The sequence below is a fragment of the Mustela nigripes genome, chromosome X (assembly GCF_022355385.1).
Source record: "Mustela nigripes isolate SB6536 chromosome X, MUSNIG.SB6536, whole genome shotgun sequence".
Lineage (NCBI taxonomy): Eukaryota > Metazoa > Chordata > Mammalia > Carnivora > Mustelidae > Mustela > Mustela nigripes.
The window spans coordinates 91546898-91562609 of record NC_081575.1 but is presented as its reverse complement, the minus strand read 5'-3'; the positions used below and the strand labels follow the sequence as shown (position 1 = coordinate 91562609).

The window sequence follows — 15712 nt, the reverse complement described above, 5'->3', positions numbered from 1 at the left end:
AGCGGGCTCCCTGCTGAGCAGAGAGCCCGATGCAGGACTCGATCCCAGGACCCTGGGATCATGACCTGAGCTGAAAGCAGAGGCTTTAACCCACTGAGCCACCCAGGTGCCTAGATAAGATTATTTTTTAAAAAGATTATACTTATTTCTTTTAGAGAGAGAGATTGGGAGAGAGAAAGCACATGAATAGGAGGGAAAAGCAGGCTCTCTGCTGAGCAGGGAGCCCAATTTGGGGCTCAGTCCCAGGACCCTGAGATCATGACCTGAGCTGAAGGCAGAAGCTTAACAGACTGAGCCACCTAGGCATCCCTAAAATAATATTTAAATAGTAAAATTCTTTATTAAAGAATTTTTATCATTATAAGGGGAAAAGAAAACCTTCATTTCTTTCCCCTCATAAAATGTCACAGCTGGAAATGTAAATAGCTCCAAATCTTGAAAAAGATTCATGGGTTCTGAGTGACTCTATTAGGAAGGACCCAGAATGGGTACCAAGATTTATGTGTAATTTCTTGTCATGGAAATTATAGGTGGCAAGGTGTTTGAAACAACAAATCTGGTTTGGGATTTTGCTCATTATGCTAATTGAAGTCAGACATTTGTTTATAAGATATTCTTCATTTCTTTAAAAATCATACTGATTTTCAATTTATCTTGTCTTGTATCTTCAGAAGGAATTTTGAAGCACCTGTATAAATGCTGCTCCAGAGAGAAGGTGATCTATGGAGGAAGACTGCAGTGGCTTTGTTGTGCCAGGTGCACACTAAATCTAGTTATAACTCCACATAAATTTCATGACTGTTTCTATTTCATTTTTGTTATTTTCATCAGATTTTTTTAAATGGAGAATTTTAACTCCTCTTGGAATGGGAAAAATGGTTTGTGGTTGAACTCTCACTGTATTCACTGCCTCAGGAAGGAAAAAATAAGACAGTTGTTTCATATGAAGGTCCAGGCAGTGAGGAACAGAGAGGAAACAGGACCACAACGGGTTCCCGGGTGTGTGCCTCTGGCTGCTTCTTCTCCGTGGCACTCTCCTGTCTCTCCACAGGCTGCAGCAGGCTGTGCTTCCACACCAGAGGCCCAGGCACCCCGCCATCACGGGAGAGCCAGGCGCAGGGGTGCTTGGGAAACACCCTAAGCCTCTGGTCTACAGGGAGGGAGAGACAGGCAGCTACTCATTAAGGACACACTCGGTGCCGGTGCCGGGCACGGCGCTCTGCCACAGCTTCCAGGCACACATTAACTTAATCTTTGCGAAAATCCAAAGATGGAGGAACTCTTAGTGTCCCCATTTAACACATGAGGACAGTGCTGCTCAGAGGGAGCCAATGAATGTCAAAGATCACACGGCCATATGTGTTGAACTGGGAGGGCTAACCCAGTTCCTCTGATCCTGCTCTGAGTGCATCATATCCTGCTGCCTCCATCTCCATCTCCCCAGAGATCCCCTCTCCCAGTCCTGCCCTGGAATCCAACGAGGGAGGTATGCTGGGGGGGAAACCCTGACCTAGGAGTCAGGTGACCTGAATTCTTATCCCCTTCTATAATAAACTTGCCATGGGTCTTTGGGAAAGATCCATATCTGAATCTCTAATTCCCCGACCGTGAAAAGGGAATAATACCATTTGTCCTGCTATTCTCCAGGGCTTTAAAAGGATCTAATGAGATGGTATGTATGAAAGTAATTTGTAAAATGTCAAGAGCTGTCTATGTGTGAGGTCATAGCATTGTTCTTATTGTGCTTAAGGGAGAATTTTCTCCCTCTGTTTCTGTAAAATTTGTTGGTTTTCACATAGTGAGAAATAAAATAGGCTCTTTCATAAATGGCTAACGTGCTCCTGATCTGAGTGTCTGGGCTATCAGTTAAACTCCTGTCACTCTCTGGTCTATACCAATATTGTGCCAGCTTAGTGATAACAGCCAGCTCAGCAGGGGGCATGTGGAAATTCTCTGTACCTTCCCCCTCAGTTTTTCTGTGTACCTAAAACTGCTCTAAAAATAAAGTCCTAATAAAAAACAAACAAACATGTCTCATTATCTTCAGACTGCAAGTAGAGTCTCATTTACATATAATTATAATATTTAGGCATAGTCAATCTATTTCGCAGAAAAATAAGGGGTGGGTAATTTATACTATCTATAATTCCAGTGCACTAGCACAGTTCATAATATGAACAACCAAGCTTTCTATATTGGCATATGTCCCTTATCCAATTTCTCAATGCAGCAGAAACAAACGTTTATTGAAATACACAAAGATATGTCCTCCCTAGCATATACAGTAAGAATCAGAAGTATATAAACTTACCATAAAATTCCTAGAAGAAAACATAAGCAGTAATTTCTTTGGTATCATCCATAGAAATATTTTCTACATATGTCTCCTCTGGCAAAGGAAACAAAAGCAAAAGCAAGGTATTGGAACCACACCAAAATAAAAAGCTTTGGCACAGTGAGGGAAATCATCAACAAAACAAAAAGGCAACTTATTTAACGGGAGAAGATATTTGCAAATAGTATACACAATAAGGGGTTAATGCCCCAAATATATAAAGAACTTATACAACTGAACTTCAAAAAAATAAGTAATCCAATTAAAAAGTGGGCAGAGTACCTAAATGGACATTTTCCCAAAGAGGACATACAGATGGCCAACAGTCATATAAAAAGATGCTCAACATCTCTAATCATCAAGGAAATGCAAGTCAAAACCACAATGAGATACCACCTTACATCCACCAGAATGAAAAAGACAAGGATGTGGAGAAAAGGGAACAATCATGCACTATTGGTGGGAATATAAATTGGTATGGCCACTGTGGAAAACAGTATGGAGGCCCCTCAAAAAACTAAAAATGGAAATACCATATGATCCAACAGTTCCACTATTGGGTATTTACCCAAAGAACATGAAAACACAAATTATAAAAGATATCTGCACCCCTATATTTATTGCAACATTATTACAACAGCCAAGACAGGGAAACAGCCCAAGTGTCCATTGATAGGTGAATGGATAAAGAAAAAAAATATATATTATGGAATATTACTCAGTTGTAGAAAAGAATAAAATCTTGCCATTCGTAACCACAGTTTACCTAAGGAAAGGAAGCAAACTGTGAGGGAAGCAGATATAGTGGGTTATATCTTGATTTTTATGTCTAAAAATGCCTTTTTTTATGGATTTGATCTGGGAATACAGAATATTTTATATAATTTTAAAACAAAACTCATTTTTTATAAGAGCAATCTTTAAAAACAAAACCAAAATTAAATAAATAAATCTAACTGTATGACAGTTGGTGGCTTAATGACACAGAAGGAAATTTTTTGAAAGTCTTTAAAACACAAAAATTGACTATAAACTTTTTAAGATATATCTTAAGAGGTGCCTGGGTGGCTCAGTCATTAAGTATCTGCCTTCAGCTAGGGTCATGATCTGGTCATCCTGGGATCAAGCTCTGCCTGGCGTTCCCTGCTCAGCGGGAAGCCTGCTTCTCCCTCTCCCACTCCCCTTGCTTGTGCTCCCTCTCTTGCTGTCTCTCTCTGTCAAATAAATAAATAAAATCTTTTTAAGAATTAAAATAAAATTACAATGTTTTAAAAAAAGACATGTCTTAAGTCACAAAGAGCTACAAAAAATCAAATAAATTTTAAGACATTAAACAGTTTAATTCTAAGACTGTTGCATGTGTGTATTGTGAGTGATTTTATTGATATCAGTAGATACTTGGATTTTCAACTTGGGAAAAAAGGAGATACAGATCAATGAAATTAAGAAAAAGTCATATAGTTCTGAATTAAAGAATTTAATTGAAGAATCAGCATGATTTCATTAGGTATGTTATCATTACATATAGATATATCCCTGAAAATTCCTTGGAATAATTACAATGCAGTAGGAATGAATACCCATAGGACCTCAACTGGGGTCTCTAAATACCATTTCCCCCCAGAAGGAACTAGGGCTCCTTGGAGAAATGGCTGATTTCAGATTTGGGGTTAGAATTTCTTGTCATACAGAATGCAAAAAAGTATCATTGACAACTGGGTCATATCAAAGCAACTTGGAAGCCAATTTGAAGAGGATTCCAGAATCATTATTGCAATGAACTATAAATGCCAATACCAAATAGGTCTAAATCCAAGATTTCATATTGATATTTGAAAAAAAATCTTTGGAAGATGATAGAGAATCAAAATATTATTTGGAAAATAGGAACTTAGTGAAAATAAATAAATAAATAAATAAATAAATAGTGAAAAATAGAAGCATTTATCCTGACTTCCTATACAAATTTAAATCTCAGGTTAGCCAAAGCCTTTAAAATTATTGATTTATATGAAACATAGGGCACGGCAGCATATTAAACGACATCATAGGAATCCAACTAACAAACCCTTGACTCTGAAAAATCTATAGGACAACTGACCGCGTTTCTTTAACAAATAATTTACAAAGAAAAAGATCAGAGAGGGAACAGGAACCTAGAGATTAAAAGAGACTTAAGAGACATATTAACAAACTATAAAACAAGTATGTATAAGATGTTTTGGGCATATTGTTTGTATACTTCAAGGAGGCTCCTTTTCTTATTTTAGCCATTGCATATATATGCTCTTATTATCAGACAGGGACTCGCCTTGGCCCTTGGCAGTGCATATCTCATTTCCTGCCAGAAGCTTCTCTGATTCTAAATCATGGGACAACTCATATACCAATAGACACTCAAGCAAGTACAAACTGCAAGTGTGGGACAATTAAAGCATATGGGATTATGTTGACTAATGAGACATGGGAGTTATTGGGTAACTCTTTCCCTGATATGTCTCTTAAGCAGACAATTATAAGATGTATTTCAAGAGGCCAACTAAGAAGTTTACCAAGATCACATACCTCTTACCTTAGCAACGTCCAACTTACTTATACCTTCCTGTATTGGCCTCCTCTTCCTTCGTTAACACTCCTTTTATACTTCATTCCTGCTCTCTGGGATCACCTCTTAAATAAACCACCTCTACAGAGCTTTTTGTCTGTTTGGGACAAAACTTCAGCTAAGACATGAACAAGTGAGTCACATGAATAAGTGCGAAACTTATACATGCCAACTGGGTATTTGCTGTTATTAAGAAATTATTGTATATGTTTTTAAGTATGATAATGATACTGTGGTTGTGGTAGATAATGTCCAAAATGGCTCCAGTGATATTCAGGCCTTTGAGTAGTTCCTCCCTCACTGAATTCAAACCAAACTGTGATTTACTTTAACCATTCAAATGTGGCAGAAATGATGCTATGCCAGCTCAGTGTCTAAGCTTCTAGAAGAGCTGGAAGCCTCCACTTCTACACTTTGGGGAACCCCAAGTTGTCATGAAAGAAGTCTAGCTGCCCCACCAGAGTGATAACATACAGCAACCACATAGAAAGACCACATAGAGAGGCAGAGGCTTTGAGATTACAATGAAATAGAGAGGCCCAGCCACCCCAGCATCCTATTTGAGCTTCTTCCAGCCAAATCTGTTAGTGTGCCAGTCATATGAATAAGACATCTTGGATATTCTAGCCCTCTCAAATCTTCACAGGAAATCTGTCCCAGCTGACATCAAAGGTAAGCCATCATGCTTTTTGACCAAAAGAATTATTAAAAATAATAAATCAGCTGTTGTTTTAAGGTTCTAAATTTTGTAGAAGAGGAAGGAGAACTTCCAAACTCATTCTATGAGGCCAACAGTACCCACATACCAAAATCAGGTAAAGACACCACAAAAAAAAAAAAGAGAGAGAGAGAGAGAGAGAGAGAACTACAGGTCAATAACTCTCATGAATATAGATGTAAAAAGCCTCAATAGAATATTGGCAAAATGAATCCAACAATACATTTTTTAAAAATCATGCACCATGATCAAGTGGGATTTATTCCCGGGATGCAAGGGTGGTTCAATATTCACAAAACAATCAAAGTGATACATCACATCAATAAGAGGAAGGATAAAACCCATAGGTCAATTCAATAGATACAGGAAAAGCATTCAGCAAAGTACAACATCCATTCACAATAAAAACCCTCCGCGGGGGCGCCTGGGTGGCTCAGTGGGTTAAGCCGCTGCCTTCGGCTCAGGTCATGATCTCAGGGTCCTGGGATCGAGTCCCGCATCGGGCTCTCTGCTCAGCAGGGAGCCTGCTTCCTTCTCTCTCTCTCTGTCTGCCTCTCAGTGTACTTGTGATTTCTCTCTGTCAAATAAATAAATAAAATCTTTAAAAAAAAAAAAAAAACTCTCCGCGTACTAGGTCTAGAGAGAATATACCTCAACATAATAAAGGCCTGATTTAAAAAAAAACCCACAGCCAGCATCAGACTCAATGGGGAAAAACTGAGAGCTTTTCATCTAAGGTCAGGAAAAAGACAAGTATGTCCACTCTCACCACTTTTTTTCAACATAGTAGTGGAAGTCCTAGCCACAGCAATTAGACAACATAAAGAAACAAAAGGCATCCAAACTTGTAAGGAAGAAGTAAAACCCATACGTATTTGCAGATGACATGATACTATATACAGAAAATGCCTAAGACTCTACCAAAAAAACTACTAACTGATGAATGAATTCAGTAAAGCTTAAGGATACAAAATCACTGTGCAGGAATCTGTTGAGTTCCTATACACTATGAATGAAGCTGGAGAAAGTGTAATTAAGAAAACAATCTAATCGAAAATTGCACCAAAACAGGGGAGTGCATGGCTGGCTCAGTCAGTAGAGCATGTGACTCTTGATCTTGGGGTTCTAAGTTTGAGTCCCACATTGGGTGTAGAGATCACTTAAAATAGAATTTTAAAAATAAAATATAATAAGGGGCACCTGGGTGGTTCAATCAGTTAAGCATGCAATTCTTGATTTTGGCTCAGGTCATGATCTCAGGGTCATAAAATCAAGCCCCACATCGGGCTCCATGCTAGGCATGGAGCCTGATTAAGATTCTCTCTCTCCATCTCCCTCTGCCCCTCCTTGTATTCTCTCTCTCTAAAAATAAAATAAAATAAAACAGCACCAAAACAATAAAATATCTAGGAATAAACTTAATCAAAGATGTGAAAGACATGTACTTGGAAAACTATACAACATTGTTGAAAGAAATTCAAGATGATGCAAAGAAATGGAAAGACATACAAAACTCAGGGGTTAGAAGAAAAAATATTGTTAAAGTGTCTATACTACCTAAAGTAATCAACAGATTCAATGCAATCCCTATCAAAATACTAACAATGTTTCTCACAGAACTGGAACAAATAATCCTAAACTTTGTATGGAACCACAAAAGACCTCGAATAGCCAAAACAATTTTGAAAAAGAAAAGCAAAACTAGAGCTATCATAACTCCAGACTTAAGTTGTATTACAAAGTGGTAGTAATTAAAATAGTATGGTACTGGCACAAAAATAGACACATAGAGCAAAAGAACAGAATAGAGAACCCACAAATAAACCCACAATTATATGGTTAATAGTCTAAGACAAACATATGCAATGATGAAAATATAGTCAAATGGTACAGGGAAAACTGGACAACTAAATGCAAAAGAAGGAAACTGGACCACTTTCTTACACCATGCACAAAAGTAAACTCAAAATGGACTAAGGACCTAAATATGAGACCTAACACCATAAAAATTCTAGTAGAATCCAAAGGCAGTAATTTCTCTGACATTGGCTGTAGCAACATTTTTCTAGATATGTCTCTGGAGGCAAGGGAAACAAAAGCAAAATAAACTATGGGGACTAGGGGTACCTGGGTGACTCAGTGTGTTAAAGCCTCTGCCTTTGGCCCAGGTCATGATCCCAGGATCCTGGGATCAAGGCCCACATTGGGCTCTCTGCTCAGCAGGGAGCCTGCTTCCACCTCTCTCTGCCTGCCTCTCTGCCTATTTGTGACCTCTGCCTGCCAAATAAATAAATAAAATCTTAAAATAAATAAATAAATAAACTACTGGGACTATATAAAAATAAAACATTTCTGCACAGTGAAGGAAATAAACAACAAAACTAAAAGGCAGCCTACTCAATGGGAAAAGATATTTGTAAATGACATATCCAATAAAGGGTTAGTATCCACAATACATAAAGAACTGATACAACTCAACAAACAAAAAACAAAAAGCCAATTAAAAATGGACAGAGGACATAAACAAACATTTCTCCAAAGAAGACATACAGATGGCCAATAGACACATGGAAAGATAATCAACATCACTCATCATTAGGCAAAAGCAAATCGGTGGTGGGTATTATAGAGGGCACAGATTGCATGGAGCACTGAGGGTGGTGAAAAAATAATGAATACTGTTATGCTGAAAATAAATTAATTAATTTAAAAAATAGATCTTAAAAAAAAAACTACAATGAGTTATCACCTCACACCTGTCAGGATGGCTAAAATAAAAAAACACAGAAAACAACAAGTGTTGGTGAAGATGTAGAAAAAAAGGAACCTTCTTGCACTGTTGGTGGGAATGCAAACTGGTACAGCCACTCTGGAAAACAGTATGGAGGTTCCTCAAAAAGTTAAAAATAGAACTGCCCTCTAATCTAGCAACTGCACTCATAGGTATTTACCCAAAGAATACAAAAATACTAATTCAAAGGGATACATGTATCTTTATGGTTTAGCAGCATTTAGCAAGCACAAAAATAGAACTGCCCTCTAATCTAGCAACTGCACGCATAGGTATTTACCCCAAGAATACAAAAATACTAATTCAAAGGGATACATGTATCTTTATGGTTTAGCAGCATTATCTATAATAGCCAAATTATGGAAAGAGCTCAAGTGTCCATCGACTGATGAATGGATTAAGAAAATGTGGTATATACATACAATGGAATATCACTCAGGCATGAAAAAGAATAAAATCTTGTCATTTGCAATGGCATGGATGGAGCTAGAGAGTATTATGCTAAGTGAAATAAGTCAGAGAAAGACAAATACCCTATGATTTCACTCATATGTGGAACTTAAGAAACAAAACAAATGAGCAAAGGTAAAAAGAAGAGAGAGTGACAAACCAAGAAACAGACTTAACTCTAGAGAACAAACTGATGATTGCCAGAAGGAGGTGGGTGGGAGCATGGGGGAAATGGGGGATGGGGATTAAAGAGTACACTTACCATGATGAAAGAAAAAATAAAAGTGAACAAGTTAAAACAAAACAAAAAACAAAACAAAAATAAAACCATGGTTGCCAGAGGGAAGGTAGATGGGGGATGGACAAAATGGATGAAGGGGAGTGGAAGATACGGGCTTCCATTTATGGAACACATACGTCATGGGAATAAAAGGCACAGCATCAGGAATCCAGTCAGTGATATTCTAATAGCATTACATGGTGACAGATGGGAGCTACCCTTGTGCTGATCATAGCATAATGTTTGAACTTCTCGAATCATCATGTTGTACCCCTGACACTCATGTAACATTGTGTGTCAACTACATTCAAATAAAAAATTTTTCAGTTAAAATTTAATGAAAAGATGGGGCGCCTGAGTGGCTCAGTGGGTTAAAGCCTCTGCCTTCGGCTCGGGTCATGATCCCAGGGTCCTGGGATCGAGCCCCGCATCGGGCTCTCTGCTCCGCAGGGAGCCTGTTTCCTCCTCTCTCTCTGTCTGCCTCTCTGCCTAGTTTCTCTCTGTCAAATAAATTTAAAAAAAAAATTATAAAATTTAATGAAAAGAAATACGTGAGTATTTTTGTTAGACATATACCTAAGAATGGAATTGTTGGGTCATAAGGCATGCACATGCTCAGCTTACTAGATACTGCCAAGCTACCTTCCAAACTGTACGAAAGTACCCTCCCAGCAGCAGCCTTGGAAGTTCACTTCCTAGAGAAGCATTGCTTTTAAGTCCTATGCTATGATGACATCTGCTGGTGGTTAGTGTGACCCTTTCGCACTGAAGCTGTTAAAACAGGAAATAACAGTTCTTTTTAAGATGTGAAGATTTTACCTTTTCCACACTAGATTCAGTTGAATGTATTCATTTTTATGTTTTATGTTATAAATCTTGAGGGGAAAATTCAAGTGCAGAGAGAATACACATGAAACATGTACAGAACTTTCTACAACAGAGCAGCTATAGCATCAAGCCTCATGGCGAGGGTCAGAAGAGGTTAGCATAGGATTACTGTTCGATATTCTGCATTTCAAATTTTGGTCTTAACAAATTTTCCCTGCCAAAAGGTACTCAGGTGCTATTGGCAATTCATTTGGTGTATAACATATTTGGAGAAAGCCTACTATGTACTAAGAATAGAGTAGTTGGAGGATTCTGTGCTGAATAATGTAAATTTGGCCCCTTCTCTCTGGGAGTTTACTATCTAGCTGGTAGAGAATTATACAACTTCTACTTAAAAGTGTGACGATCAGTCCATCTATTACTGGTTAAAGATGTAGTCTCAAGCTGGACTGCTGGGGTTTGGAGTCTACCCCCATATTTAATAGCTTCATGATGTAGAGCATTTCTTTCTTTCTTTTTGTTTTTTTTTTAAACTACTTTGTACCTTGGTTTCTTCATCCCTAAATGGGGATAATAACAGAACAGACCTCCAAATGGTTTTGTGAAGATTATATGAGTGTAAATGTATTTAGCTGTAATAGCTAGCACATAAGTGCCATTTGAAGTTGTTGCAGTACCTATCATTGTCTTTAGGGAAATTTAGGGGTTAGAGAAGTTAGAAAGGTAGAAAGGTAGAAAGATCACATTTGAATGTCTGGGTCAGGTACACTTTGATGAAAAGAGGGAAGGAGACAATTTCCTTGATCCAGTAATGCATATAAAACTTGCTAATTGCAAGCATTAGTAAAGAAGTGGAATTCTGCACACCTTCTTAGTTCTATCTCGGTTCCAATTATCCATTGCTGCAAAACAAATCATCTTAAAACTTACTAGCTGAAGACAACCATTTATTATAGGCCCTCATGGCTCTATGTGTAGATTCCGCTTAGCTGGATGTAACTCACTTAGAGCCTCTCGTTTGACTGGAGTCAGATGTTGGCTAAGGCTAGAGTTTTCAGAAAGCCCTATTGGGAGGGATATCCAAGATGTTGCACTCACAAAGCTGGCAGTTAATGTTTGGCTGTTGACATGGAACATAACTAAGTCTATTGACTAGAGCATCTATAAGTCATCCATGTGGCTCAAGCTTCTAACAGAATGGCAATGGGGTCCAGGGAAAAGGGTTTCCCCAAAGTGAGCATTCCAGGGCCTCAGGTGGAAGCTGTAAGGCTTCTGAGACCTGGCTACAGGTTTTATGTCCCAGAAGACCACTTCCATCACATTCCACTGGTCACACAGAACCGGACCAGATTCAGTGTGGAATGTCACTGCACAGGGGCAGGAATACCAGGAGGTGAGGATCCATGGGGGCCATCTTGTAGACTGGCTACTGATACCAGGAATTCATACACTGGAGGTGAAGTCAGAGCCACAAGCTGTAACTCAGACCCTATCAACTAGCTAATCACTCTAGGACTCAACTTTCTCATTTGTAAGTTGAAAGGACTATAATAGATGACCACTACTATCCCTTGTGACTCTATGATTTTCTATCACTAAGTATCTTTTTGTCTTAATGCCCTTTTGTTTTTAGCCCATTTACTCACACTCATCTTCATTTCATGAAGATGTTGTTTATATTTTTAGATGCCATTTGTAAAAGCCTACAAAATTTTGTAAAAGCAATGAATAATTGGGCTCAAATATGTTCTTTATGGAGAACTTCAAGGCACCTAATTTAGGTATGCAGCCTTATTATCTTACTAAAATTAAAAATTGTATCAGATTGGAAGGGGAGATGAACCATGAGAGACTATGGACTCTGAAAAACAATCTGAGGGTTTTGAAGGGGTGGGTGGGTGGGAGGTTGGGGTACCAGGTGGTGGGTATTATAGAGGGCTTGGATTGCATGGAGCACTGGGTGTGGTGCATAAACAATGGATTCTGTTACGCTGAAAAGAAATAAATAAATAAAGTTGTATCAGATAAATGGTAGATAAATTGGCAGTTGATCTTAAATTTTTGTAATAATAGTCTTAAACTCCAGTGTGCATGCCTATATCATTGATTCTCAGAATTTTGAGTTCCAGTGTTAGAGTTTTGCTGTTTATATTTTAAGTTTAAACTAACAAAATCAACATTTATCGGAAACATAAACAGGACTAGGAATAGCTTGAAGTACTATACATGATATAGAACATAGCACTAAGTAACTATCTGCCAAAAATACCATTTTCACAGACAGTAATATTTTCACAATTTGACAATGAATTCATTACGTGGAAGTGGGATACCTCTGGAACTTGTTTCTCTTTATTCTGCCAGCTCAGTTTCCCACCTTTTTGCCCCAAGTTTCCCAAGGGTTGATTCACTTGTTTGGATGCATGAGGCAGCCTGTGGATTTTCTATAAACAAAGAAATCACTTTGTGCTCAACTTCTTGCAGTTTTATGGGCAGAAAACTACAGGTGCTCCTTTGAGGTCTGGTTATAATGTTCATCAGAAAAAATTTTCCCTTTATTGATGTCATAGCCTCAGAGCTGGAAACAATGAAAAGTTGGGTTATTTCCGGAATGCTTCTCTTAGGCCAGACAGACACCGTTATCATCACCTTCTTGTTTCCACTCTCCTGCTCGGTACACCACACTCTACACTCTCTACACAGAGACCTTCTTTACTTCTCAGAATTTCAGTGTCCCACATCACACGTACTGGGATTGTTTTAGATTCTGCCAAGAAATTTCTCTCTCTCTCTCTTTTTTTTTAAGATTTTGTTTATTTATTTGACAGACAGAGATCACAAGTAGGCAAAGAGACAGGCGGTGGGGGGGGAGGGGAAGCAGGCTCCCCGCTGAGCAGAGAGCCCGATGTGGGGCTCGATCCCAGGACCCTGAGATCATGACCTGAGACAATGGCAGAGGCTTAACCCGCTGAGCCATTCAGGTGCCCCGCCATGAAACTTTTCTAAGGTTGTCCCTATCTCCTTAGAATCTTATTTTGTAAGAAAGTTATTTACAAATTTTGCTGTTATTGCTTTCAAAGAAAACCTGTGTTACAGTATTTTTTTTGTTCAAACCAAATAAACTTTAGTTCAGTTTAGTAAATGGGTGAGATTTTTGTAGGCCTGCCAATTAGTAAACCAACTTCCCTAATATGGTTGAATTTGGAATGCCTGCAACACTTACCTACTTTCCTACTCCTAAGCTGGCATGTGAAATTAAGAGCTAAAGTATAAATCTTTGAGGGTTTTAGACATTTTATTAAGAGATAAATAGCCTGCCTTTGCCTTCTGAACCATTTACATAAAGGTACTTCATATAAAGAAGAACGCACCTTAATGAGCCACCCCACCAATGTTCACACTCAGGCACATGCATATATTAATCCCACTAAAGTATACTTTCAAGTCCCTGCCACCAGTTTCAAATTTCATTTTAGATATTAAACTGTATTTTAGATACTCATCAGTCCTTGGTGATGACTAAGATTGATTTCTTTAACATTTTATGCATTTATTTGAAAGAGAGTACAAGCCAGACAGAGAGAGAGAATCATCAAGCAGAATCCCCACTGGGCAGAGAGCCTGGTGTGGGGTTCAATCTCATGAGATCATGTCCTCATCCAAAAACCAAGAGTTGGATGCTTAACTGACTGATCACCCAGGCACCCCAACTACAATTTATTATTTAGAAACTAATACATATATGTTTCTTTACCTAAAAAGGACCACAACAGATGGAACACTTGACTACCAAAATTTATTAGCTCCAGAGACAATGTCAACTTTAGGGAAGAGGATGGATGACTTATCCAACCCACACCCAAATTTGACAGAACTAAGTTCATCTTGATTATTGCCCTCAGGCTATTTAGAGTAAGCTAAGCCATCTGTAATGTTTAAAATCCTACAAGCATATTCTACCATCCATTAGTTCCATTTTTATGATCAAAGAAATTTAAACACAATGCTATAAACTTGAGAAGGGCAATTATAAAATGAAATTTACATGTGGCAGGGAAACTCAAGAATTTAATGTCTAATATTTTATTGTGCTTGAGTAAAATCATCTAATTTAGTTCAAAACTCCATTCTTTGTGAAAGAACATTATCAACAATAAATAAAAGCAGTAGTTTAAATTTCAACGTGACTTTTTTACATGTAAATCTTGTGTTTAAGTGGTCTCATTTTCACAGAGACAATAGAAGATGAGAAACAAGCATTGAACTCAAAGGCCTGAATTACACTCTAAGAACTGCCATACTGGCTAACTGATTCTGGGCAAGTTCACCTCTCTGAGTTTTTGTTTTGTCACTTACAAACTGAGAGAGCATTGGACTAGTATATTAGTTAGGACATAAGTTATCTCTTTCCCTCAAGTAGATGTCTGAGCATAAGCATCCCAGGGTAGTGTGGTAACTTCAGGTAACAGGGCCCCAGATTCCTCCCATCTTGCTAGTCCCTTTGTAGGGTGTTGTCATCCCCTACATGGTCCAAGATGGCTCGCCACTACCACTTCTGCACTCCGCCAAGCAGATAAAGGGAATAAAAAGGGGAGGAAACCTATTACTTCAGCTCACATCCCATTGGTCAGAACGTAGTTACCGGCCCAATTAGCTGCAAGGGATACATGGCATACAACTGTGTTTTTTGTTTTTTTTTTTTTTGTATTGGGTGACCCTGTGCTCAGCTAAATACGAGAATTTCTATGAAGTAGAAAGAAGAGATAGCAAAAAATACTGGGGACAATGGGCAGTGTTTATCACAATGAGATAGCCTTTGAAGTCTCACGTAAGGCTACACTTCTTAGGTTCTAAGTTGTGATTTTTGCTTTCACATATAGTGTTTGGATTTGTAAATTCTGCTCTTAGGAGATGGTTTATGAACTAATTAAAAAATAAAGATATGCGCCCTTTTACGAAGATGGCGCTGAAAGCTAAGAAGGAAGCCCCTGCCCCTCCCAAAGCCAAAGCCAAAGCAAAGGCTTTGAAAGCCAAGAAAGCGGTGCTGAAAGGCGTCCACAGTCACAAAAAAAAGAAGATCCACACATCACCTAAGTTCCGACGACCCAAGACTCTGCGTCTCCGAAGGCAACCCAAATACCCTCGAAAGAGCACCCCCAGGAGAAACAAGCTTGACCACTATGCCATCATCAAGTTCCCCCTGACTACTGAGTCAGCCATGAAGAAAATAGAAGACAACAACACACTTGTGTTCATTGTGGATGTCAAGGCCAACAAGCACCAGATCAAACAGGCTGTGAAGAAGCTCTATGACATGGATGTAGCCAAGGTCAACACCTTAATCAGGCCTGATGGAGAGAAGAAGGCATATGTTCGGCTGGCCCCTGACTATGATGCTTTGGATGTTGCCAACAAAATTGGGATCATCTAAACTGAGTCCAGCTGGCTAAATCTAAATACAGTTTTTTCATGATAAAAAAAAATAAAAAAATAAAGATATGCTACTAACAGATGAGAAGTGGTATTTTATATGAATATAAGCAGACTTCCCACTGGTATAGTTTGAGAAGACATGCCAGGCTTTCCCTCCAATGGTCACTAATGTGTACACTGAGCTATGTGGATTTGCCGGTATTTAAATATTTTGATAGACAAAAGAGGAATTCCATATGATTCAAACTTAATATATTCATATACTTCATATA

At 38.4% G+C, this 15712-nt stretch overlaps 2 protein-coding genes across 3 annotated transcripts in view; both read left to right on the top strand.

Annotated features, from left to right (window-relative positions):
* PRRG1 (proline rich and Gla domain 1) overlaps positions 1-15712 on the top strand; it is a 250258-nt gene that overhangs the window by 203248 nt on the left and 31298 nt on the right. The gene's annotated exons all lie outside the window — the stretch shown is intronic.
* Positions 14963-15484, top strand: LOC132006960 (large ribosomal subunit protein uL23-like). Its single transcript, XM_059385132.1, has one exon. The coding sequence runs from the start codon at positions 14968-14970 to the stop codon at positions 15436-15438; it is 471 nt and encodes a 156-aa protein (XP_059241115.1). The 5' UTR covers positions 14963-14967; the 3' UTR covers positions 15439-15484.